This window comes from Coniosporium apollinis (assembly GCF_000281105.1).
Source record: "Coniosporium apollinis CBS 100218 chromosome Unknown supercont1.13, whole genome shotgun sequence".
Classification (NCBI taxonomy): Eukaryota; Fungi; Ascomycota; class Dothideomycetes; genus Coniosporium; species Coniosporium apollinis.
The window spans coordinates 250787-276071 of NW_006913275.1; the positions used below are offsets into that span (position 1 = coordinate 250787).

Here is a 25285-nt window from a genome sequence, read left to right on the forward strand (position 1 = left end):
CACGAAGACAGCAGGGAACTTCACGTGGTCCTCTCCGTTGAGTTCCGAGCGGCTTTGTTGGCGGGGCTTTCCTTACACATCCGGCACCTCCGCTTCTTATACGGACTGTACTTACCCTCAGAGGCGCCGGACATGTTGCATGGTCGACAATGAACTCTCTACGGAGCAGCAGACTGCCTCAATACCTGCTGCGTGCGTTCCGACTCCTCCGCGAATGCCGCGTCGACCGATAACCCGCTCTCCACCGAACACATGGCACTGCCAAGTCTATCCTTTATTGCAGGTGTCGCGGTCCTGCTTTACCTGTCGACCTTCGTTATCTTCGCCCTCTTTCGTATCATTACCGGCATTTCCATTCAGAGGATTGGCTGGTCGGGCTTGCGCCGTATACATTTCTCACCTACAGAAGGATTGAGGGTTGATATCCGTGGATTGGGTTTTACTCTCCATCGACCTACCTTTGCTCAGCCCACATGGATAAGCATCGAGTTGACACAATTGGAGCTCTCGGTGGACTTGAAACTACTGGGCGGAAAAAGTCGCAAAGGGAAGACATGGGTGCACTGGCCGAATGGATATGGCCTAGACGAACAAAACTCTGGTGCGGACTCAGAGACTCCTTCACCGAACGGAAAGCCATCTCATGGAGCTGTCAAGCGCAAGCTTCAGAGAAGTCGGACGTGGGAGCGGTTGACACTGGCGAAGGAGAAGATAAAAAGGCTCCACCGCAAGATCAACTGGGTTCGCGTGGCGGACTTGGTGGTAAAGAACTTATCAATCAACATAATCGATGTAGGCACAATCCAGGTCGCCAGCTTGTCCGTCGCTGTGGACGTCCGGCGCAAGACAGTGGATAGAACTCGGCTGTTTCTGCACCGCAAGGCTTCGTCAAAGGACCAACGCCCTGCGGAATGGATTTTCACGGCCCGAAGCATACTATTCATCCCAGAAGGCAAAGACTCTACCGAGATCTTGGATCATTGCACCCTCAACGTACATGGTTTGCTCTACAAGGATCTTGAGGGTCTCAGAGACGCCTCTATCGCACTGAAACTTGGCCGACTAAGTGTCCCGTACGATGACTTGGAAACAAGCTTACGCCGGATCAAGAACTGCAGGAGAGCCTACAGTAAAGCAGACGTTGAGAAAGGCGACATTGAAATCTCCTTAGCGGATGTCATGGAGGAGCTGGATAGGCCTGGTAGCCGAGAGGAGAGCATCATACAGACCGTTTCCGACTCGAAAGAGTTCTTAAGCTCCATACTGAGAGGTATACAAGAAATTCAATTTGCGGTGGGCTTCTTTGGGCTGTCGAAGCGCGTTCGCCTCGCACAACCTTCGGTCAATCCAATATATCTGAATGTGTCTATGAAAGAAGTCGGCCTCGATCTCCTACGCCTTGATCCAAAAAGCCCGGCCCATTTGATGTACTTCTCGCCCACCGATGTAGCACACCAAGCACTGATCGCAGCGATCTCCGTGTCTGTGGGCATCAACGATGGGGAAGACCGCCCAGAGAGACTGCTCTACGTACCCATGGCAACAACGACGGTCAAAACCACTCTACCGTCCAAGACCATCCAGCTTGAAGAAGACAAGAGCTCCGCAGAGCGGAACACAAACATGCTCTTCGCGAATCTCGTCGTCACCTCCCCTTCGTTGGATCTCGACCCCAAACACTTACCTATGCTTCTCGCTCTTCTGCAGAGTCGACAGAGTAACGAGGCTCGGATGGACGCTCCGCACACAAGGCGTCACATCATGTCACGACTGTTACCGAAAGCAAGCATCAAAACGACAATCCATGAGCCTGTGATCAGAGTAGCTCTTCCGCCGATGGAAAGCGACAAGATCGGGACCGGTGAATTTGATCTTCTGATATCCGCCACGTCCTCTATCTCATTCGATACTGAGTCGTCCCATTCGGCAGACGGCGAGCTTCATTACGCCGTTGCCTCGAACTTGCGGATCTCGTCTCATCAGTTTTACTACCAGACTGCCTCTGGTAATAAGTCCAACCTCCTTGCCATGGACAGTCTCGAGTTCAAGATCCAGCTTAGCGCATCTCCAGAAGTGATGGTGTTTGCAACTGCAAACTTCCAGACCCTCTCTGTATACATGATACGTCCTGAGATAAGCGAAGGCGTGCGCCAAATCTTCGTTGAACTTAACAGCGAGCATCCGACGGTGAAAAGTAAGGCTGTGGAGCACCAGCGGCCAAAGTTCCTCCGGCAGCTTCCTCAATGGCTGGTGCACGTTCAATTCCAGGGCTCAGACTTCAACTTCGAAGTGGCAAGTGTAGATGCTGAGGTTTCCAAGCATCCACGTGGCGCCGCGTTGCATGTGGAGAGCTGGACTGCACAATACAAAGCTCACAAGAGCGATGAGACACGAACACGCCCGGTGCGGCGCCGAGCCATGAGTCAGTCGATCAGTCGCAACGAAGCATTTATAAGACCTGTCTCGCCTTCTCCATCTCGAAAGCCGCAAGCCGATGCAACCGATGGCAGGCGCTTAGCAATTCACGTCTCGGGCTTAGAGGGGTTCGTTATTGAGTCAGCTGACGCGCTTGAGCCAGAACCATTTCTTTCTCTCCCTAAATTCGAAGTGGCCTTCACTACGTCCACCGATCAGTATGGTCCCATCTTCCACATCAACTCCTATGCGAAAAGCCTATACATGCAATATTCGCTCTACAGACACTTTGCCATTGGTGTGGCGATAACCGTGTTGCGCAAGACGTTCCTCCCACAGAGGAAGCCGCGTGCTCCGCACTACAAAGTTGGCATGAATCAGAACCAGCTTCCCGTGGACGGGCCGAAAAAGCCAGTCAGACCCGGTGCTCTGCCTGAGCACCCTGAGATAAGTACCTTCGACTTCAAGGCTGGGTTTATCCAGGTCAAGGCTTCCATGCCGTCCAATCCTCAACTCATGGTTCAAGCGCACGGTCTAGAAGCTGGCTCTCACCGTTGGGCAACTCCGTTCGCGAGGCTGCACCAAGCCAGGTTGTACGCAGAGCATCCAATGGTCAAACAAGCATGGAGTCGAATTGTCAGTGTCAAAGCTTTGCGCTTAGATATGCGACGGTCACGTCGGAGATATGGTACGAGTTTCAATGAGGAAGAGTCCATCGATGTCGTCGCTGATGCCATCCGTATCGCGGTGCCTCATCAACTCGTTGTGCACAAAATCTTCGACAACATCACAAACACCGTGAAGACTGTTCAACAACTTCATCATCGATTCCGTACGGATTCAGATGAATACATCCTTCAGAAGAGGCCAGTGGGTCCAAAGCGCGTGCCGAGGATATCGTTCCGCACTCATGCAGTTCTCTTCGAGATTGAGGATGGCTCGTTTGAATGGAAGCTTGGCGTCATCTACAGAGTAGGTTTACTGGAACAGAAGCAAAGGCTGGCGCGAGAGGAAGCGTTTCGCTTAAAAGTGAAGAAGCTCCAAGAGTTAGACAACCGCCAGGAAGGCTCGTCGTTCAGGTCAAAATCGGCACGTCTAGGACGAGAGCGACATGGATCTCGAAAATCCGATGCCAATGAGAGGCGCAGTTACAGCGTCGATCGGCTACGCGGCAGATCATCTCGTTCACGCAACCGCAGAGCAAGTGTCAAGATGCGGTACGACATCGACGGCACGTGCGATATCAGCGACAATGCGAAGACTACAACCGAGCAAGCTTGGAAGAAACTGCAGTCACTCAACGCGCAGAGCTGGAAGAAGCGCATTGATCACGGGCTCAGCTTCCAGAGTCGCGCAATGCACGATATCCGCTCCATATTTTGGGGAGTCGACGAGTTGCCCGACGACTATGAACAGTCTGAGACAATCCTTACCACGCCGAGACGGCCAGCGCTTATGGCCGTGCTGATCAGTGATTTCAACCTTTTGATTGACAAGCCTTCGTTTGCTCTCCACGACTATCCGTTGTTCCTGGAAAGTGTCGGCAAAGGGATGCCCGTTGACATGCAGTACTCGCTGTTGATTCCGATGCACGTGCAGGTCAATATTGGAGAAGCTCGTATAACCCTTCGAGACTACCCACTTCCATTCCTCCATGTTCCGTCCGTACGGCCAGGGCAGTCACCACGCCTCTCGGGGCTTTCAATGCGGACCGACTTCGTCATCGCAGAAGAATACCGAGATGACGAATCAGCCAGATTCGTCAGAGTAGACGTAGTCCCGCCCGAGAAACTCGACTCCGGAGAGATATTTGGAGGCTTCAGCGTGAATGTCCGCCGCACGGTTTCACCAGTGAAGACGTACTCAAACATGACTATTGATATTAATACAGCTTCTGCGACACAGATCACCTGGGGGACTTCCTACCAACCAGCTATTCAGGAAGCGATGCAGGTTATTGAGGGTTTTACGAAACCTGCCGTGGATCCGTCTGAGCGTGTTGGGTTCTGGGACAAGATTCGACTTAATTTTCACTCACGGATTAAGGTGGACTGGACAGGTGACGGAGATGTCCACCTAATACTAAAAGGTTGTTCGAAACTGTGACATGATGGAAACAGACTAACACGTGTTGCAGGTTCGAGAGATCCATACAAGGTGACCGGCAACGGAGCTGGATTCGTGATGGTTTGGCGCAACAACGTTCAATGGCAGATTGCTCAAGACCCCAGCCCTCGAAAGTTCATGACCGTAAATAGCGGCACCTACGTGCTTGCAGTACCAGACCTCAGTCATTATGCCCGGCAGCCAAGAGTTGCCGACATGTCAGACAGCGAGACCGCTTCTACCGCATCGAGTTATCAACAGACCGCAATGTTCAAGAAGACTATCATGAAGCTCTCAGGCGACGTCCAATGGCTAGTAGGCCTGGTTTTCGAGCGCAACGTTGACAAGACCACCCGCTCGTTCGACTTTGTGCCTCACTATGAGGTGGTCTTCCGCAGGCCAGGGAGTGCAACAGTCGCAAGGTCAAAGGCAAGAGCGTCGAGGCTTCCACTACCAAAGCTACGCTGACGTTTCGCAGGATTACGATGCTTTTAGAGGTTTCCGCAGCCACCACATACACTTGTCGCTTGCAATTGCCGCTCCGGTTGGCAGGGACTGGTCTGCCTCAAACCTGCAATCGGCTGCAAACTACAACAGCATCCATCTGACGCCCCGGTTCTTCAGTCACTTCTACAGCTGGTGGTCTCAATTCTCAGGCGTCATGTCTTTGCCCATTCGCCAAGGAAAGTTATGGCCGGGGATAGAGAAGTCCAGCAAAAAGTTTGGCCGACATCTAGCTACGATTGAATACAGCTTGCTCCTATCACCACTGTATATGAGCCATGTGTACAAGCACAAAGACGTTGAGGAGTATGGCAAAGGTGTTGTATCCGCGACTGGTCTCAAGCTCCGCTTGGATAGCTTCATGCTGGACCTGCATCAACGGCGAGAGGAATTCAGGACCCCAGTCAAAGGTAGCACCAGGCAAACTAAGACGAGTGGTATGCGAATCAACGAGGCTCAGCTCGACTTCATATCTGCGGATATACGAGCAGTCTCTGCTACGATTGCAGGCACAGAGATGTCGGATATAGATGCCGCAACCGATGACACCTTCGCAGCCTATCAACAGGGCCTGCCAGCTGCAGACCTGTCCCGCTTCAGCATCCCAGACAATGACCTCTCCTGGGTTGATATGGACGATTTCGTGGAGCTTGACTGGATGTTACCTGCCGAATCCAATCCAGAAACAAGGATCCTACCCTTGGCTTTCGCTCCTCGGTTTACATACTTCCGCCAGACAGACCATGAGGATACAATCTCAGGAGACCCCAGGAGGTCCAGTGCCTTCGGCAAGGAGCCTTCACACGACTGCAAGATGTCTGCAAATAACGACCCCCGGCGGGTTCAGCGTGATCTTATCGAGCAGAGACTCCGGCAATTAGCGGAGCAGCTTGAGCACAATCAGCGGAGCATTGGCGAACAGGAACTCAAGGTAGTACGTGATGCCGACGGGGATGCACGTCTTCGTGAAGAGCTCGACGCCCTTCGGAAACAGATGGAAACTTTGCAAAGAACACAAAGCTTTTTGCAATCAATGTTCAAGACTTTGACCAAAAAGCTGGAGACTGGCGACCGAGGTCCTGTGCCCGACCGTGAACTTGACAACGACTTTTACGCGGCTCGGAGAGAGAATCGCCCAACTGACACTGGAGTGGAAGGCATGGATTCTTCACCCCTGGAAGACTACATCAGCGATTTCAACAACCGTTTTATCGTGCACAATGCGCAACTGAAATGGAGTAACTCGCTTCGTAACATTATACTCCGATACATCCATCAGGTCAGCCAAAGGCGCGGGTTTGTATATTACATGTCTCGAAGAGCCGTCAAGTTCATCTTGGACATTGTGGAAGAACAGAGAAAATCAAGGGTGGGCGTCAGGCCAGAGGACGAAGAGATCGGCGCTAAGCCCGTACACACAGACTCTATGGAGCGGGACGATGAGCCGAGCGTCCAAGACCGGGTACAGCAGTTACTCGATGACGGAAAGAAGTTCGTAACAGCTGATGATCCAGTGCGGAGAGAATCTGAAATGCAGTCCGCCGACAAGGCTGGAGAAGATGTTTCGAAGGAGTTCACCCCACAGAATACCTACTATGTGCGTCTAGTAGCTCCACAGATACAGCTTCAGAGTGAGAAGAACACCAAAGCGGTTGTGCTCGTCACCGCGAGGGGCATACAGCTCAAAGTCATACAAATTATGGATAAAGACAGAGTCACAGACGAAGTCTCTGGGCTTGTACAGCGGCGTTTCTCTGCAGCCATGGAGAGCTTGCAGATGTATGTTGCGAGCCAAACTACGTTCTCGAGCGCGTACCGCAACCTGCACCCGGGCAACCACTACGGGACACCAGCCGGATCTGTGTGGCCACCTTGGGTTCCCTTCGAGGTGATGTTCGACTTTGACCTCAATCCCTATGGCTTTCAGATGGTCGTTGAGCGGACCTCTGCGACATTGCGGTACGACAAATACAACACACTTCGATTGAAGTACAATGACGATGTGACTGGAGATTCTGGTCATAGACACAGCCCTGACAGCGTAGAAAGCCGGTTAGACCATCTGTGGATCAATTTCCCGCAAGTCCGAGCCATCTGCGATTCTTCTCAGTACTACGCCATGTATATCATCGTGCTCGATCTCTTGCTGTACAGCGAGCCATTAGAGAAAACGCGGACTGAACGGCTCGAAAAGATCATGTTGGCCTCCGATTTTAGCGATCTCACTGGTGCGCCCGAGATGGTCGTCATGCTCCAAGAGAGGATTCGACAGCTGGAAGAGATCAAGGGGCACTTCCAAATCAACGAACAGTACCTTGATCGTCAAGGCTGGAAGGACCGAATCAGCATAGAGCAAGACTTGGCTCATTGCGAGGATGAACTCTTCTTCATGATGAAAGCAATTACTACTTCGCAGCGCAAGAGCGACGACCGGACCCAGACAACGCAGTCAACGGGGTTGCTCCGCTGGTACATCGCAGCATCGGAGATCGTCTGGCACTTGGTACGAGAGGGCAATCAATCCCTTGCGGAGTTCCAGCTTGTGAACGCCTTGTACGACCGGACTGACAACAATGATGGCTCGAATTGGAATTGCATGGAGGTGGAACATTTCAGAGGCTTTAACCTGTTGCCAAGCGCCCAGTATCCCGAGATGATTGCGGCATACTATGCCAGCGATCGGTCCTTCACCGATGGGAAAGTCCTAACCATGCTGAGGATCCAATGGTACATGCTGGAAGCCATTGCCGGTATCCCCGTTATGGATCACTTCGAAGTCAACCTGTTCCCGCTGAAAGTACAGCTGGAGCGCGAGATTGGCAAGCGCCTCTTTGAGTACATTTTCCCAGGCATGGGCTCGAATTCTGGGGAGAATGGTGGGTTTTCGCCTCTCATGGTCAAGCACATGTTGCCCTCACATGAAGAAGAGCACGACTCGGACATGGATGAAAGCACAGATGGTCGACCAACTCTGCGCACTCGCAACTTGGTGCACGAACCGACTCAGGGAAAGAATTTGACCGTACCTAATGACCTAGCTCAGAGGCTCAAGCCGACGTTGACCTTGCCCGACAAACGACGGCCTAAGCGTACGAGGTTGGAAGGCCGTGCAGATTCCTCGCATCACCTAAGACCCTGGAAAGACTACCACCGCAACAAATCCAGTACCGACGTTGTTGGACCACTGCGTTCAGCGAGGAAGGACGCGTCGACCGATATCTTAATATCCAGCTCTAAAATGCCAAAAAGCCGCTCTGCGACTAATCTCTCCGCCATGAACGGTAGCGAGACTGACAAGTCGAAGCGCTTTGCGCTCCATCGGAACAATAGCAACAGCGTAATGAGCGGAGGTAAGGACACAGGATCGGACGACCTCACTCAGATGATGAACCGTGCCTCGAACTACATGACGCTAGCCTACGTCAAGATCCCCAGCGTGGTCCTGTGCCTCAGCTACAAGGGGAAGGGCCAACGCAATTTCGAAGACGTCCACGACTTGGTGTTCCGCATGCCGACGCTCGAGTACCGCAACAAAACATGGTCAAATCTAGACCTGGCGCTGCAGCTCAAGAAGGACATTATCCGAGCCCTGATCTCCCACGTCGGGGCTATTGTGGGTAACAAGTTCTCCCACCACCGGCCGAGCAAGCAACAACAGAGTCGGCTGAGGCAGCTCGCCAGCTCAGCGGTTGTGCTGAAGGCAAGCCGCGACCCTTCCACCGCCGCAAGCGAGGCAAGCAGCATTATGGACCGCAGCCCGGGTGAGAACAGCTCGGATTCCGAAGCGAGACCGTCATTCGCTTCCGAACGAGATAGCATACTGAGTAGGACCAACTCCTTCTCCTCTAGTACGCATTCTGGTGCTGGTACGCCTTTGATGACTGGGACGGCCTCAACTGCGAGTCGGGGCGGTTATGCAGCTTCCGAGGGCACCTCATCTGCCGCGAACTCCTCGCCGCGGGCTGAAGGCGAGGTGGGTGTCCCTAAGTTTCTTGTTCGACATGACGCATACTAACAGGAATAGGAGCCTGAATCAGAAGGTTTCCGCCACTCTCTCATTGCCCGTTTGAGGGATGAGGTCACGGCTGAGAGGACGGAAGATACGTTAGTATCTCATTACTCGGTTTAATTATAGCAATTACTGACATTGGTCAACAGCAACCGCCGCATGGGCAAGCTGCTCTTTGGGAAGAAGTTCTTCTCGCGACATACCGATTCGTCTTAGCCTTACACCTTGGGCATTGAGACAACTCCTCCACAATTCCTTTGGATCCCTTGTTATTGCACGGCCTGAGCGCTGTTGGCAAGCATTCTTTGGCGTTGGGGCTTACATTCATTGTCTGTTTCCACTACGGTACGGGTTGTGCATGGTGGCAGTCGGGGTCTTGCATTTGGGGTCCGGGGCGTCGGGACAGCATTCATCGGCGCAGCGGACGATGGGTTGTATTCTGGTCTTGAAGTCTGCGTCTGTAGGGTAACGGGTTAGGCATGACGCTGTCCAAGTGATGGAAGCGCTTGTTGTTACTTCAGTCGAAGGGTTGAGTTTCTAACAGGTGTTGTGGATTGCCCGTCCCTTTGGCCAAACATGGCTCAACAAGTGAGGATGTTTTTATAAGCTCATCCGTGGCTCACTTCAGACGATATTCGTAGTAATCCAGTCCAACCGAAGGTCGTCGAGCGTGTCTTACCAAAGTTGAGCGCTCGGCTCGGATGTCTTAAAGAGCAGTTCAAAGCAGAATCGTGTACAGATAGGACGCTCCAAATGCTGTAGCTGTTACGTTTCCCATAGTAGCTGAGCGGCCAACTATAGCACATGGCTACGAGTTTTGGTGAAGCCAAAATCAGCTGCGGATACACATTAGATCACGCCCCTTGGAAGCCGTGTTCCAGTGACGCTGATCGTACGGTTCGCAGAGGCACAATACGCCCAGCGGAATTTCAAGATAGCCCTGAACATGCAGCCTTGAGGTAGAGTGGGCCAGCGACTGAGAGGGTCGTGGCAGCGGTGGCTTGGTGCATTCCTCTTGGAAGGCTACCACTGCAGGCACATAAGAGTCAAGTGATTCGCGTAGTTCTTTCTCTTTTGGCCGTGTTGAGATGCCGATATATACAGCTGGCCTGGCCCGACTTCACGAAAGTAGTGTCAAGCTCGCTGAGTCCCTTCTCCCCGCTCAATTACTCCTCGCACCGCCCTTTGCCGCCCTGATCTCGTCCATCTTCGCTACCCGCTTCTTGAACTCCTCGTACTGGCACTTCTCGTACGAGTGTCTCTCGTTCTGCGAGCAAGCGTCAGCTACTTGTCCGTGAGAGAAGGCAGCTCCACCGGCGCACCTCGCATTTCCAGGGCAGGTACATCTCGCGGTATCGGCATTGGTTCAGGGGTATGAGGAGGTGGGCGCAGCTGTCGCGGTATGCCAGGGGGAGTCGGGCGGCTGACATCTCTTCCCTTGTGGCAGCTGTGCAGAGACGTGAGCATTCGGTAAGAGCTTCATGGCATGTACGGTTCAGGCGCATTGGGCGCCATTGACGTGCGGCAGAGGGCTACTCACGGCCTGACGGATCGGGGTGGCCATGGCCAAGGCCTACAGCGTCCTTGATCGAGTCTGTGACGGCCATGGTGGTGAATGCAGTCGTGGTGATGCTCTCCGATGATGGTGGTGCTGGTGCTGGCGGGCTCTCGGCTTAAACTCGGCGCCTGAGGCCGCTTTAACTTTCCAAACCTCCCGCCTGGCGACGCGCTCTCTGCTCCACGTACAGTACGCGTCCTCCAATTCCACGTCCCGTCCGCATGCACCCACTTAGACCCACTGCCGGCCGACGCTCTCTAACATGCCTCAAGACACCAGCCAGAGAATATACTCTGCTACCTACAGCAATGTACGTCCTACCTCGCCCTTGCACCGTTTGTCCCTTCTCGATCGCTCCTCCCCCGCTCCTGCAGTCAGGCGCATCTCTAACCCCACCGCTGCCAGGTCCCCGTCTACGAATACAACGTCGAAGGAAACCATGTTATGCGCCGGCGAGCTGACGACTGGATCAACGCGACACACATACTAAAAGTGGCCGACTTTGACAAGCCTGCCAGAACGAGGATATTAGAACGAGAGGTCCAGAAGGGCGTGCATGAGAAGGTCCAAGGCGGATACGGGAAATATCAGGGTGAGTCGCCAAACTGAAAGGCACACTCAAGCGTCCTTGTCGCTGAAGACGACGCCGTCTAGGAACATGGGTCCCGCTACACGACGGCCGCGCGCTGGCCGAGCGCAACAACGTGCTCAGCAAACTACTACCCATCTTCGACTTCGTCCCCGGAGACCGAAGCCCTCCGCCAGCTCCCAAACACGCGACTGCAGCGTCAAACCGCCCCAAGGTGCCTCGTCAGCCTGCCGCCGCGCGTCGCATCGCCGTGCCCCAAAATGCAAGCCAAATAAGCGAAGATCACTACGATCGAATGAGTCTCCAACTTCACGACGATGAGACGCCCGACAATGTGACCATCGTGTCTGAATCGATGATGGATGACGTAGACTATGCGCACCCCTCACAATACTCCACGGGCAATCGCAAGCGCAAACGGGGACCAGGGCCCGGCGACCAAATGTCACTCGAAGACCAAGAGCACCAGCTCTGGGCAGACCACCTCCTCGATTACTTCATGCTGATGGACTCAGACGACCGGCTCCAGTCCCCCCCGATCCCTCCCGCCCACCTGAACCTCGACCGCGCCATCGACGAGAAAGGCCACAGCGCCATGCACTGGGCCGCAGCCATGGGCGACGTCTCCGTCGTCAAAGACCTAATCGCGCGCGGCGCACGCATCGACACGGTATCCAACAACCTCGAAACGCCGCTGATGCGCGCAGTAATGTTCACCAACAATTTCGACAAGGACACCATGCCATCACTGGTCCGAATCCTGCACCCGACCGTCGTGCGCACCGACTGGTACGGCCGCACGGTCTTCCACCATATCGCCGGCACGACCTCCTCCAAGAACAAATACGCATGCGCACGCTACTACCTCGATACTCTCATCGCGAAGCTCTCCGAGACGTGGCGCGCGGATGCCATAGCCACTCTCCTGAACGCCCAGGACCACAACGGGGATACGGCTATCATGATCGCCGCGCGCAACGGGGCTCGAAAATGCGTCCGCGCGCTGCTGGGCCGCGACGTAAGAACGGACATTGTGAACAAGGACGGCGTGACGGCGGACGACCTGATCCGCGACCTCAACCTCCGCCGCAGGGACGGCCGGCACCGCGTGCCCTCGTCGAGCCCCTTCGCGCCTGACCGCGCGAACGGCGACGTCGTAGTCGGCGATGGGCTGGGCATCAGCGGCGCCCTGAGCAGGACGGGCTCGGGCCAGCTACAACAGCAACGCTACCGCTCCCAAACCGCACAGACGCTCGTGACGACACTGGCCCCCAGCTTGCTGGAGAAATGCTCAAGGCTGGCTGCAGCGTACGAGGCCGAGCTCGAGGAAAAGGACGCAGAGGCCCTGGACGCGGAACGGGTGGCGCGGAAGCGACAGGTCGAGCTCGATGCGATTAGGGCGCAGTGCGCGGAGTTGAGTCTGCTGGGCGTTTCGCTGGAGGGAGGCGCGGGTGACGAGGACGATGGCGGCGGTGGCGGTGGAGAGGGGGATGTGGATGCACAGCTGGAGGCGCAGCTGGAGCAGCTGGAGAGGGAGAGCGAGGCGCTGCTTGAGCTGGAGCAGAGGGTCGAGCTTAGGAATCTGGTTGCGAGGGCGGAGGCGATGGCGGGGGCGAACGGCGCGGCTATGGTGCCTCCCGCTTCTTCAACGGACCAGCACATGGATGGCGATGGTGGAGGCGGAGCCGATGGCGCGAGGACCGAGGAGACGGAGAAGCTGCAGCTGGCGCAGGCGCTGCTTACGGCTCAACATGAGCGTCAGGCGCTGGTCAAGGGGATCGTGCAGGACCTGGCCGTTGCGGGCATGGGCGAGAGGCAGGCTGAGTATCGACGGCTCATTACGGGGGCGCTGGGGGTCAGGGACGAGGACGTTGAGAGCATGTTGCCGGAGATCCTGGCGGAGTTGGAGGAGAGCATTGTAGGGGAGGGGGAAGGGGTTGAGGCGTAGAGTCTCCGAGGGATATGAGAGGAGGGGAGGCTGATAGGAGATCTGGATGAAGACTCCATCAGGGCGCTCGGGTGACGAGGGGGATTCCAGCACTTCGCGGACTGCGAAGGGCAGCGATGGCTTTCGAATACCGCGCGCTCGCTTGCTTCTCATACGCTCTCTTTTTCTCTCCTCTACATGTCCGACCGAGCTGGTCGGAAGCGTTTGCTGTAGCGATAGCTGTAGCATACCCCCGTCGGCTGACGATGGGTTGCTGCGCTACCAACGACTACGCTTCCTCAGAGCCATCGAGTTTCCCATAGCCACGATTTGAATACATTCGAGCAGAGCGTTAATCGCCGGAAAGACAAGACCAGCTCGTGAGACCGGACACAACACAGGAGGCGAAGATAGCAATGCTGGGCGCTCTATAGGCGTGTCTTCGTGTTGGACTTCTTGTGAAGGCAACGGTCAAGGGCCGCCCGAAATGAAGGTTGCCGCCTGGAAAGCTACCCATAAGCCCTAGAGATGAACAGCCAGAAGGACAGCCAACAGATCAAAAACACCTTACGTGATCGATGCATCAAAGACGTGAAATAATGGACGTCTTTTTCTATCGCCTGAGATTGGTCTAGCCGCTCTACTATCAAGAAGAGCATGAGTCCAGTTTAAGCTTGAATATCGTATTGAAAAAGCCGACGCAGAGATGCGGCAACGAACATCTCGGATCGTCCTTGGGCCCATATAGAAGGGGTGGATGTTTTGGGCTAAGAATACTGCTTTCCTGTTGATGGAAAAGACACTAGATGCGGTGTGTGCTATGAGTCTGGGTGGTTATGGTTGAATCTCCATATTCATAGCCATGCGGGGCGGCTGCTCATGACGAAGATCGGAGATGGATGGAGAGAAAGCGGCTCGTAAGAGAAAAGGGGGGAAGTATCCCTCGCATCTCCTTTCAGCTTACGGACACACCATCTGATTTCAGACAGGGCGGAGGGCGCTCACCTGAGTTGGGCTCAAATTGCTACTACCGGGTTACGGTCTTTGGGGAATAAGCAAGATCGGCCATACCCATGGCATTGAACTGATATCCATAGCCATAAGAGTCTCTCGGAATAGTTGATTATACAGCGCTGACATGTCTATCGAAGAAGCCCCCCTACCAGAGTCGCCTAAGCCAAAGAACACAGAGCCAATGAGCCCCGAGGAAGAAATTAAAGAGATCGATCAACAACAGATCAGAAGACCGCAATGCTCGCTCGACCGTAGAGTATCTGTACAGTGTCGGGGACAGATGGAAAGGTGGTATGAGATATAGGTGCAGGTGAAGTAGGTAGCGGGTGAGACAAGCCTCGGAGAAGCAATGGACGGAGAAAGACGAGGAGGGAGAGCCGCTCTACTCGCGCGAGACGTCGCGGCCGAAAAGCTTCGCCTTCACCCAGTCCATGATCACCAGGATTCGGTTGCGCGCTGGGAGTCGTTAGCACTCAGCACAGCATGCCGGGATACTAGGTAGCAACTTACTGCTGAAGCACATGCTCAGGTACGCGCTCCTCCAGAAGAAGTAGGTCAGGGTACCACCAGTGGCGAAGTTCCCCGTCAACCAGCTGATATCCGCAACAGCCTTCTCGCTGCCGATATATGCCAGACTGCCCTGATGCGAGTACTCGAACGGGCCAATCTGCTTGACGCGTCTTAGCTGCCTCTGCAGCTCCTTGATATTCGTAAACACCTCGTCGCGCGCCTGCTTGTTCGGCGCCGTCTCCTGCGCCTCGGAGAGCTCCTTGAGTCTCGACTCGAGCGCCTCGGTCTTGGCCATCTGGTTGAACAGGCGCGCGAGGAAGGCGCCTTCCTGAGAGGCCACCTGCGCCGTGGGCGCGTAGTTCGCGACGGCGCAGTCGCCCACCGCCCAGATGTTCTCGGTGCCCTTGACGACAAGGTATTCGTTTACGGCGAGGCCGCGGCGGGAGTCCTTCTGCGCGGGGATCTGGCTCATCAGGTCCTTGACGACGGGGCGGACGGCGTTGCCGGTAGCCCAGACAAGGAGACCGTACGGGATCTTCTCGAGCTGCTTCTTGCCGTCTGGCCCCGCGGACTCGGCTTCGATGTACTTGTCTGTGACGTTCTTGACCATGGTTTTGGTGCGGATGGTGATGGTTTCTTCCTTGAAGGTCTTCTCGGTGTAGTCGATCAGTTGCTTCGAGAACATGGGCAGGACCTAGGACTAGTTAGCGAGGTTGCAGGCAGGCTTGAAGCTTGATCACGTACGTTGGGTAGAGCCTCAACGAGCGTGACGTGGAAGTTGTCTGTGATATCGGGAATCCATTTCTTCAGGTCGTTGTTAAAAAAGTCTTGCAGTTCGCCGGCAAACTCGACGCCAGTGGGTCCGCCACCAACGACAACCATGTGTAGGAGGCGCTTGATCTCTTCGGGATCTTGGTTCTTGAAAGTTGCAGTCTCGCAGCAGTCCATGATACGCTTCCGGATCGCTTGGGCGTCGTTGACTTCCTTGAGGAATAGGGCATGTTCGCGGACACCGGGAATACCTGTAATGCTAGGATGAGCGGCTGTTCTTGGTGCCTAACATCGAACCACCCAAGACTTACCAAACGTCGCGTTTTCGGCGCCAACGCCCACTACGAGCATGTCGAAAGGAACCTCAGTAGACGTGACGTCACCCTTGATCTCCGACTCGTCGTTGATGTACACGACCTTCTTCTCGTAGTCAATCTTGGTGGCTTCGGCTTCGTAGAACTTCACGGCGGCCTTTTTGTGCCGCAGGAAGTTGCGAACAGGCTCCATGATGGAGCGATGTTCGATAGTACCGGTAGTGCATGACGGGAGGAGGGGCGTGAACAGGAAGTAGTTGCGCGGCGAGATGACAACGACGTTGTAGTTTTCGGTATCGAGCTTCTTCAGCAAGGAGACGGAGCCCCAGCCGGTACCTGTGAGGTGTCAATTGTGACTCAATTGAACGCCGTCCACTTGGCAGACTCACCGAGGATCACCAGCGTCTTCTTGCTCGGATCCGGATCAACCTGGTCGGGCGGATGCCGCATCTCGAAGATGCCGTATCCCACATAGATCAATCCGCCGATGGCCGAGAGATATGTCGCCCGCCACAGCCACTTGAAGAACTTGAAGCCCCTCCTCTTGACCGTGGCCTTTGTCTCGGGGTTGATGTTGTCATTGTAGTTGCGTCGAAAGGCGAGGCGAAGCGTAGGCTGCCTCAATGGCGCCCTCGAAGCTACTCGAGCTCGAGGGGCGAGCAGTGACGAGCGGGATGAAGCTGTGGAGAATGCGCGACCGCCGGTTTGGCGAAGGTGGGCAAGCAGGCTGGCCGAGGCGAAGGGCCTCATGGCAGCAGCTCCCGCCATTGATGCTGGACAGGAATTGAGAATGGCAGCCGCCGTGGTGGTGACGGGTGGTGATGAAGCTGGTCGCGGGGGATTGGAATTTTCGAAGCTTGAAAAGGGCTCTGGCACGGATCAAGGGTCAGTCAAAAAAGGCGTTGCCGCACAGATAGCCAGTCGCGAGCATCAATTATTACCTTACGGTGGGTGATTCGAACGCCAGTTCCTAGCTCGAGGACGTCTCGTGCGATCGATGCACCAGAGTATTGCACTGTCGAAGAACGTACAGTCTCTATCGCGTGAGACCGAGCTGGTTCTTCCACCCTCGATGGGATTCCAAGTCCAGCTCAACCGTGACTTGGCCTTGTGAAGGGGAGCGGCTATGTACAGTGCGGCAACGGCCTTTTTGACCAGCCTTTGGATGACGCTCCTGAACGGTTCCGCCGGCGAGAGCGTCCCCTTGTCTGGGTGGGTCTTTGCTTCTTTGGCGTGCCGGAAGCTCGAGAAGCTCGAGATAAGCTTCTAGTCTGCCGGCTTCGCTCCAATCGACTGCCGTTTCGCTGACGATGATCTCACTAGCAAGAAGCTTGGGCCGGGGATCAAAAATAACTTCTCGGTGTTGCGTTGCTCTGCTGCTGAGGAGGATAAAGAAACAGATTCAGGGACAACCTTAGGGGAATAGCCAGCTTAATCTAAGGGACCGTAGGCCTGTCGTCCCTTCAATCCACTGTCTGTCCTTCAATCCCTGAGACGCTGGATCCGAAATCTTCCGTCACGTAGCAGCATCCGTCGTGTCGCATGTGGGCAGGCCGGTCAAGCGGGTAGATGGAGTGCTCGCAACCCTTTCAGCTTTTGATTGTCGACGGCCCGGTCGAAGGGACTGCAGAAGACACAGGCTCGGGTTCACGAGTCAGGAGAAGACTTTGCAAAGGCGATTGTATCTTGCGCACGGAGCAGGCATGGTGGTAGATTGCGGCTCTGTGCTCGTCTGCTCGATACGAGGCAATGCTTGCTCCGGGAGGCGCGGCTTCACGGCTTTGATTCGCTGGCGGTCGATGTCTCCTTAGCAGAGAAGCTGAATATCTTGTCACCTGTAGGCTGAGTATAACGCCGACCAGAGATGGCTGTGTATTCAGTTCTTGACTAAAAAGCCCATGATGGTTACGAGTGTATAATGATATAAGGCCTGGGCTCAAAACTCTGGTGCTACGCCCGGAGTTCCGCCGCCTCACCTAAATTTATTAGTATAGCACGAATTGTTACGGAACTAGACTTCCGAGCCTAGGCCTCGGTATCATCTTGCGGTTCGTGGGGATAATGATACAGCCTGTGTGAACACTCTATGCTTCTAACCTGCCACGAGAGCAACACGAGCCATTCCCAGCAAACCCCGGCAAACTCAAGTAAACCCCCCAGCATCGTGTCGCAGGCCACGCCAGACCGCGCCGCCCTCAGCCCCCATCCCTCACAACTTCGCCCTCAGCCTCTCCGCCAACTCCTCCACCGTACCCATCCTGCCCCCAAACCTAACCAACGCATCCTGCCACGTCGTCGCCACATGCACTCCCCCCTCATCAACCAGCCTGCTCTCATGCATACCCCTATTCCCCCCCGCCCTCGTCATCCTCGCCTCCTGGCAGAACCACCGCGGCTTCCCGTGCGCATCCACCATGCCCAGCGCCTCGGGTTCTGAGTGGAAAACAACGGAGTGGCTCAGACTCGCCATGTGCGTGAAGTCGTTGCCGACGTCGAGGTGGTTCGTGATGACGAAGTCGGAGTTGCGGTCGGAGGCGTAGAGGTGAGCGCAGGCGTGGAGGTTTGGTGCTGAGCCGAGCGGTGGGAGCGGGCCGATGGCGGAGTAATACTGGAGTTGACGGCGCGCAGTAGGTGGACGGTCTTGATTGTAGGAAGTCATGTCGACCTTGCGGATTGAGAGGCCGGGGAAGGGGTAGTTGTCGCCGTTGGCTACGACGGCTTCCCAGAACCTGGTATCCAAGGTTAGCCCGGATGGATCGCTGATGGCGGAGGAGTTGCCTTACCAGGGAGAGTCGACACCAGGCGCCTCTGGCCAGTCCTCGGGCTTCTTCTGGCCTAGTGCGTATTGCTTCGACAGGTCGATGGGCTCCTGGTGAAAGATTGGACTGGACTCGCTGCGTTTGAAGGAACAGGTGCATGTGAAGCAGACTCCCCGTGCTTGGGATGCATCGACGGCGCGAGTGCAGAACAGCTTGCCATCTCTAATGTTGCGGACGGTATACACGAACGGTTGCGCGGTGTTGCCGGCTATTGTAAACCAGCCAGTGACGTTCTGAGAACAGCGTTAGCCGACTACACGAAAGTCAAACGAGAACACAGAAAGTGATATGGACTAGTATATAAACGTTCGGCAGGATGAACAAGGTATATCGCCAGGGTGACAAAGATCGCCAGACTGCAAAATCACGACATCGTATTCGCCATCGGGCTAAGGCTCTCATAAACTCAGAGAAGCAGTCGACTGTAAAACATAGACACCTTGAGACGAGAGGAGCTTATTGAGCGTGTTGCAACGGGCGTGCTAAACTTGATGATGGATCCGAAATTTGGTGATTTGGAGTCTGGTGTTCTTCGTCACCCTGGCGGAGATATGGAGCGCATAGTATGGGCGCGATAGATATATATATACACGAAAAAGGCACCCTACAAAAACCTACATGAACCACAAATCCCTCCCTGACTGTCTGAGCAGCAGCCCAAACCGCCTGAGCAAAGACATGGCCTCCATAAGCCGTGGTTTCATTTCCAGGAGAAAAGGCTTTGGTAAGGGATTGAAAGGTGTTGTCGTCAAAGCGTTGGAGTTTCATGAGATCGGCGAAGGTAGCGTAGACGTTGCCGTTCTCCGCCTCGTCGTCCACTGTCATGGTTGCGCTTTGTCTTTGTTACAGCTGACGCAGTTTGTTGTCTAAATTCGTACTCGGTTGGATGAAAGAGAGACGGTGGGCGCGGCGGAGCTCTTATCTACAGTTACTCGTACATTCACTCGTACATAGCCGTGAAGAGGACTCGGACTAGCAACAGACAGGAGATTAACTACAGTGAAGGAAACCAAGCAATGTGGAAGTGGGACGTGACTGGAAGTCAGCTGGAAATAATCGCCGAACAACCCCTGGAATTCGGCTGCGAGCCGAGGCAAACACCGAATGCCAAGAGTTGGTGATAGACCCATTTCTCAATACGCGCGTCTGGAGGAAGCTTCGAAGCGCGGAAGAAGGATCCGCTTGGGTGATCCAGCTATTGCTGTCTTTGTTGGACGTGTAGTGCTGAACATAATTGCAGACCCAATCAGTATCGGTCACGCTCGCAGCCATTGCGGAAGTCATCTTGAATGAGACGCCGAATCAACAGTTTTATTTGATCCAGCTCTCATCCCGAGTCCCTAGAGGACTATCCGAGCTAAGCCCCACCAGCTGCCGTAGCAGCTTGAGTGCGTCCAATATATATGGACGACTAAATGTATGCACAAAGTTATGCTCAGCCCCATCCTGGAGCATGTTCTCTAAGCCATAGGATAACGCCATAAGGCAGGCTTTGTGAGGCCTATGCATGATGTGTGTCATCCTCAGCCAGAGAGCCCAACGCCGCGCCAATGCAAATGCCTGAAAATACCGAAGAAAGCCACAGACTTTCAGAGCCCGGAGAGCTAGAGTAAGATCCTAACGCCGTGATGATGCAGCAACGCTCAAATGCAAGCAAGACAGCCATGATGCGTTAGCTCAAAGCAAAGGTTAGAAGAGTGTCCACAAAAAGTGAAGCAAAATATAATCCAGCCGAGTTGAAGCCGAAACGTTTCGGAGGTGACGTATGCTGAAAGGGCATTCTGTTTCGATGATAGCCCGATATTAGAGTGTGAGAGGCGCTAGGTAGTGACCTTCAGTTTGTGAAGGGTGAGAAAATTATTTCCCAAGTCACAGCACTTAAGCCACGCACGTGTGGCCGTTTTCAAGATATGGTCCTGTCCGCGGGTACTTCGTCACCTGCTCGGGTTCGGTGGCGGAAGAATTGGCCATTGGTTGAACTGGTTCGTCTGTGGCCAAGCCTCATGGTTCATGTACGGCAGTGGTCCAGCTCTGCGCTCATTGTTTGGCCTCCCAAGAGGCTGGTACTGCATCTGATCGAACCCAATGTGACGAAAAGGATCCTGCATGGACGCAGGCGGAGGAACCAGTAGGGTTGTAACTCCACGAACAGGCCGGTATGGTGAACTCCGCTGCTGCAAGAAGTAGGAAGGCGAGAGGTGAGTCTGATTCCCGGAAGATGTCGGAGGCTGTGAGTTATTGACGGGTGATGATCCGGCTGAGCCGGCGGGGTAAGGGCTTAGCTGCCGCGAGACTTCGCCCATCGGGTGTGTTGGCGTTGTTGAGCTGGGGATCGAAGGGCCCTGAGACCACTGCTGAGACGGAGGGTAAACCAAGGACATGGCCCGGCCGCCTGGAGGAGGGAGCTGGGGCGGGAGTTGCATTGGCGGACCCTGAGCGCTCTGATTGGTTGGAATGAGCAAATTTGGTAGAGCGAGTCTAGGTAGATTTGAAGCATGTGTGACGGGTACTTCTGGCCTGTGAGCAGGCTCAAGACCTGACGGGCGGCGATGGAAGTCGTTTGACATTGCACCGCTACTATTGGCAGAATAATGGTGGGAGTAATCCGAGGCGTGTCTCTTATGTGGATGCTCTGCTGCTTGCTCATCGAGGCTCCGTTTCCTGCTTTTGCGTGGCTCAAACTCCGGTACAACTCCGAGAGGGGATACTGTGGCCGAGGTGACTTGCGGCAAGATGATGGGTGGCTGAGAGTGAGCGGCATGATGCGGGAAATAATTGGATGAAAACGGAGGAGATGCGTGATTCGATGCCGGCGGGGAGGGAAGCATTGACATGTGTGCCGTCGGCGGTGGTAATCCAGTCGGCCTTCGCGTGAGCTCAAAGGATGCACGTGATGCCTTCTCGAAGAAAGTGCCGAATTTGCCAAGGGTGATATGCCATTGCTTCCAATCAGCCTCGGAAGTGAAAAGGTTGTACTTCATGTTGCTGAGGAACTCGACCTCCATGACATGGACTTCCTGTACCGAGATGCCAGAAACCTCGGCCCAGGTCTTATTCGTATACGTGTTGTCATCAAGAACTGCATAAAATAAGTCAACCGCAAGGAGATGCAGTCATCAAATGAATTACTCACATTTGTTGCCCAGCATCAACGCTACTGTAAGTAAGCGGTACTCGCTGCCAGGTTTTCCTTTTACGGCCGGGTTGATCTGCTTGAGCCGATAAACAAAGAGCAGCGCTAGCAAAATCACATTCTGCGCTACTTGGGTCGTGGCCAGAATCGTGGTAACCCATTTCCTGAAGCCCGTTGAAGGTATTGCGTCAGCCGCGAGGGGCGTAACAGGTAGGTGGGGTGATCTGTGGCCGAGGGCTTGCTGGAGGGTGGAAGAGTTTTCGAACCAGAAGAGACATGTAATCTGGCACAATCAGCGACACTCTCGCGGAACGACGGAGTGTGCATACCTCAGCGGCGAGTTGCGGCATGCTACCTTGCGGAGTTTGAATTGAGCTCGGTATTTGGAGTGAAGGTGCCACTGCACCTGTGGCCGTCTTGCGTCGACAAACAGGCTCTGCGGACTGAATTGGCTGAAGTTGCGTTTTTGGACTCGTCGATGCACCATATGTCTTACCACCATATTGGCCACCTGCTTGGTAACTGCCAGTCCTGTTGTTTGAATACGCCAAACTGTTCCCCGCATGATCCTGCCTGCGCTGGCCGGACAGCATCTCCCTTCCTCTTTGGCTACCATAACCATTGTACTGCGTGACGTCTAGCCCGCCATGTGGAGCAGACATCCCACCGGGAGGGGTTAGAGGTCGAGGATAGTTGAAGACAGACTGTTGCTGGGTGCCGAAGAGGTTGCCCGATGCAGACGAGTTGAGAGAGGAAAGAGGCGGTAGTAGTGGCTCGAACTTGCAGAACCCTGGATGAAAGCTGTTCAGAGAACTGCGAGAGGCAACGGCGTGAGGCATTGAGTGAGGTGGCGGACGTTGTAGCTCGATCATGAGGTCGGGTCGTGAGAGATCCCCTGAAGGAAATCGACGACGCTGAAGAGCACGACTACCGGGCCAAGATCGAGGGAGGATGGTCGAGAATGAGGAATCTAGCTATGTAAACTTCACGGCATTGCCTGGACAGGTGCGAGGCAAAGCAGAACCCCTTCGGTCTAAGGATATGGCTCTGCAGGCTTTCGGTGATGTCAAGCAAGGAGGGTGGTCGACGATGGAAGGTATGCCGCCCAAATATGTACCTATCCAGCAGTCACGACCCAGCAGTTGCGCTTAGACTGGCCGGCGGTGGAGCTATCAGGCGGCAGGCGGCCGGCGGGAGTGAGCGAGGAAGGGAGTGATGAGTTTAGTGTTGAATATCACGACAGGTGGACGAAGTGAAGTGAAGAGGCGCTGCGCTTTCCATGGGCATGTGCATGGCGGAAGCGGAGCCTTTTTCGATGAGAGACGTTCACCTGGGCAAGGAGTCTTTGCTGGACGCATCCACAGCGTGGCCCGTCAGACAACCATCGCGCTCGGGAGGTTCCAGACATTGGGGCGCAGGCCCCCAAAGAAGATGATCCCTCAAATTGAGAGAGAGCGTTGGAGGCGTGGCATGGTTGATGTCAGAGCGACCAACGCCACGGATGCATCGATGCAGCGATGCAGCGACGCAAGCTCCACGCTCGCTCCGCAAAAAGGACAAGTGTCGGCTGGCGACCAAGCCGCGGGTTAGCAACCACGGAGCCCAGGACAGCCAGGATAGCTACGCGTAAGCGTCGCAGCGACGCCGCAGTCCGCGGGATTCGCAGTGCTAATCTGCTAACGGCATGCCCGCTCGTTGGCCGGCTGCTTCGGTGGTGGTGGTGTTGGACGCCAGGACGCCAGGACGCTGAGGCCGACGCTCGGAAGCAGCTGGCTACCTAAGAGGTGATGCCCGCAGCCACAGCCGGCGTTTCCAGCTTCGCCAGTCAATTTCACCGTCAATCAACTCCTGACGCGGACGGAGCTGGGTGGAGTGTGCGCGTCTCGGCGGTGCTATCAGCAGTCGGCAAAAGAGTCACGAATCAGCGGCCTGCTGAGCTCCTGCCGCCCGCTCGTTGGACGGTCACGATGGCGGCGGCACCGCGATCCTTGGGATTTTCGCTGCTGCAAACCGTGGCTCTTGGCCCGGCCTGCACGGCTTGCTGAGGGCAAACTAAAAGAGGCATGCTCACACCCAGGCGTGCCAGGCCAGGCCTCGGCGAGTAGCACTACCACCACGGCCACGAGATGCGCCGGTTCAGCCTATCTAACTTGTGAAATATCGTTGGCTTTTCTGCTGGGCCAGGAGCGCCCGCTCGTCGGCCAGCGCGGATCGAGCGATCACTGGTGCAGTCAGGGAACAGCGCGGAACCGAACATATGCCTGCGTGACGAGCAGCCCGATGGCCGTCGAGTTTCGAAAGTGAGGTGCACACACGAACGATGAAGCAGGCGTACAGGAATGGAGACTTGATAGCGCGCACCATTCCGTAAATCCCGTCACGCGTACCCGTCTGATTTGCTCCGTTTTACAATTCTCGACCCTGCCGTTGCCTTAGCAGCTCACGGCATTACAATATTGTGCTTCGTTCCAGCAGTCCTGCTTGCCTCCAGCCTGAGTCAATATCCAGCTGCCGCCCGTGGCTCGCCGGCCTGCTCGCAGTCTCACCCTCGCACCATGCTAACCCTGTCTCTGCGTCCTCGCGGTGTCGATCCAGCGCTCTGCTGGCAAATTTGCGTCCTGGGCCGGCGTCCGCTTGGTTGTGCCCTGGCACGAAGCATGTACCTACTTTAATGTACTCCTGAGGTACTGCGATTCAGCGGCCGCTTCAGGACAAGTGCGCCAACTGTAAGCGAACACCCGCCGCCCCGGAGGCCAAAGCCGGGTCTCTGTGTGAGCCTGTCCGGCCGCCGCTGCTCATCCCTAGCAAACGCAAGGTATCGCATCCGCACCAACCGCCACCATCTTTGCTGTGAGCCTTTCCTCCCATATCCAAGCGGCTTGTTTTGAGGGTCCCACGGCTTGGTATCCTGAACCCGGCGGCTTGGCTATCACTTATCCGAGACGCGGCGCAGATGCAATCGCCAAGTTTTGTGTCCGCAGCTCGCGAATCATTTCTCTCTGGGAGCGCCTTAGCCTGGGTTTGCTTTTGAGGCGACATTGTGCAGAACCCCGATGGTTCCTAGCGCTAGGCAATCGACGGGTTATCCATGTCGGTGGACAGAGAGATTTGAAGCAGATCCGCCGTCTGCTTGCGGGCGGGGCGGATTGAGGGGCTTGGTGGGACAGCGATCAGCATGGCAAACGAGCCATGAGGGCGTTGTACGGTCAGTTCTCGTAATCTTATGCCTGCTGAGGAGAGGCACAGTAGATTACACATCGCCGGGGCTTCGTGGCTGACATCGGATTCACATCTACGGCAAGACGAGGTGCTGCGAGGAGGCGCAACTCGTGATACGGGATCCACAGAATCGACTCAGCACCGGCTGCTTGAGCGATTTGTAGGGATTCACAATCCGCTGCGAGCTCCGGCAGTCTGACCAATGCTGGGGGTCAGTTTGGCCATGGCATTGTCGTTGACGGACTCTGGCCTCATCCTCGAGTGTGAGTAGCATGATGCGCTAGGGCGCTTTGTTCGCGCTCACAAGGACGGCCATGATGACTACCGAGTGTAAAGAACCGTCTCCGCGCTTTCCTCGATAGCGCAGCATGAATGCACTAGGGCCATATTGGGATAC

General features: G+C 55.2%; 6 protein-coding genes across 6 annotated transcripts; 2 read left to right on the forward strand and 4 right to left on the reverse strand.

The window, feature by feature from the left end:
• Positions 1 to 252: 252 nt before the first annotated feature.
• W97_03237 (uncharacterized protein) lies at positions 253 to 9040 on the forward strand (the record flags this gene model as incomplete). The annotated part of the gene is made up of 4 exons (XM_007781134.1): positions 253 to 538; positions 587 to 4507; positions 4553 to 4935; positions 5000 to 9040. The coding sequence occupies 4 exons, from the start codon at positions 253 to 255 to the stop codon at positions 9038 to 9040; spliced, it is 8631 nt and encodes a 2876-aa protein (XP_007779324.1).
• A 1156-nt stretch (positions 9041 to 10196) lies between these two features.
• Positions 10197 to 10641, reverse strand: W97_03238 (NADH dehydrogenase (ubiquinone) 1 beta subcomplex 7; the record flags this gene model as incomplete). Its single annotated transcript, XM_007781135.1, has 3 exons — positions 10197 to 10301; positions 10357 to 10481; positions 10575 to 10641. The coding sequence occupies 3 exons, from the start codon at positions 10639 to 10641 to the stop codon at positions 10197 to 10199; spliced, it is 297 nt and encodes a 98-aa protein (XP_007779325.1).
• A 395-nt stretch (positions 10642 to 11036) lies between these two features.
• W97_03239 (uncharacterized protein) lies at positions 11037 to 13129 on the forward strand (the record flags this gene model as incomplete). Its single annotated transcript, XM_007781136.1, has 2 exons — positions 11037 to 11184; positions 11247 to 13129. The coding sequence occupies 2 exons, from the start codon at positions 11037 to 11039 to the stop codon at positions 13127 to 13129; spliced, it is 2031 nt and encodes a 676-aa protein (XP_007779326.1).
• A 1375-nt stretch (positions 13130 to 14504) lies between these two features.
• On the reverse strand, positions 14505 to 16485 carry W97_03240 (NADH dehydrogenase; the record flags this gene model as incomplete). The annotated part of the gene is made up of 5 exons (XM_007781137.1): positions 14505 to 14578; positions 14633 to 15326; positions 15377 to 15654; positions 15715 to 16053; positions 16107 to 16485. The coding sequence occupies 5 exons, from the start codon at positions 16483 to 16485 to the stop codon at positions 14505 to 14507; spliced, it is 1764 nt and encodes a 587-aa protein (XP_007779327.1).
• A 1441-nt stretch (positions 16486 to 17926) lies between these two features.
• W97_03241 (uncharacterized protein) lies at positions 17927 to 19361 on the reverse strand (the record flags this gene model as incomplete). Its single annotated transcript, XM_007781138.1, has 3 exons — positions 17927 to 18446; positions 18501 to 18769; positions 19155 to 19361. The coding sequence occupies 3 exons, from the start codon at positions 19359 to 19361 to the stop codon at positions 17927 to 17929; spliced, it is 996 nt and encodes a 331-aa protein (XP_007779328.1).
• Positions 19362 to 20470: 1109 nt separating this feature from the next.
• W97_03242 (uncharacterized protein) lies at positions 20471 to 22019 on the reverse strand (the record flags this gene model as incomplete). The annotated part of the gene is made up of 3 exons (XM_007781139.1): positions 20471 to 21615; positions 21670 to 21952; positions 21999 to 22019. 3 exons carry the CDS (start codon positions 22017 to 22019, stop codon positions 20471 to 20473), a joined length of 1449 nt encoding a protein of 482 aa, XP_007779329.1.
• Between the last annotated feature and the right edge of the window lie 3266 nt (positions 22020 to 25285).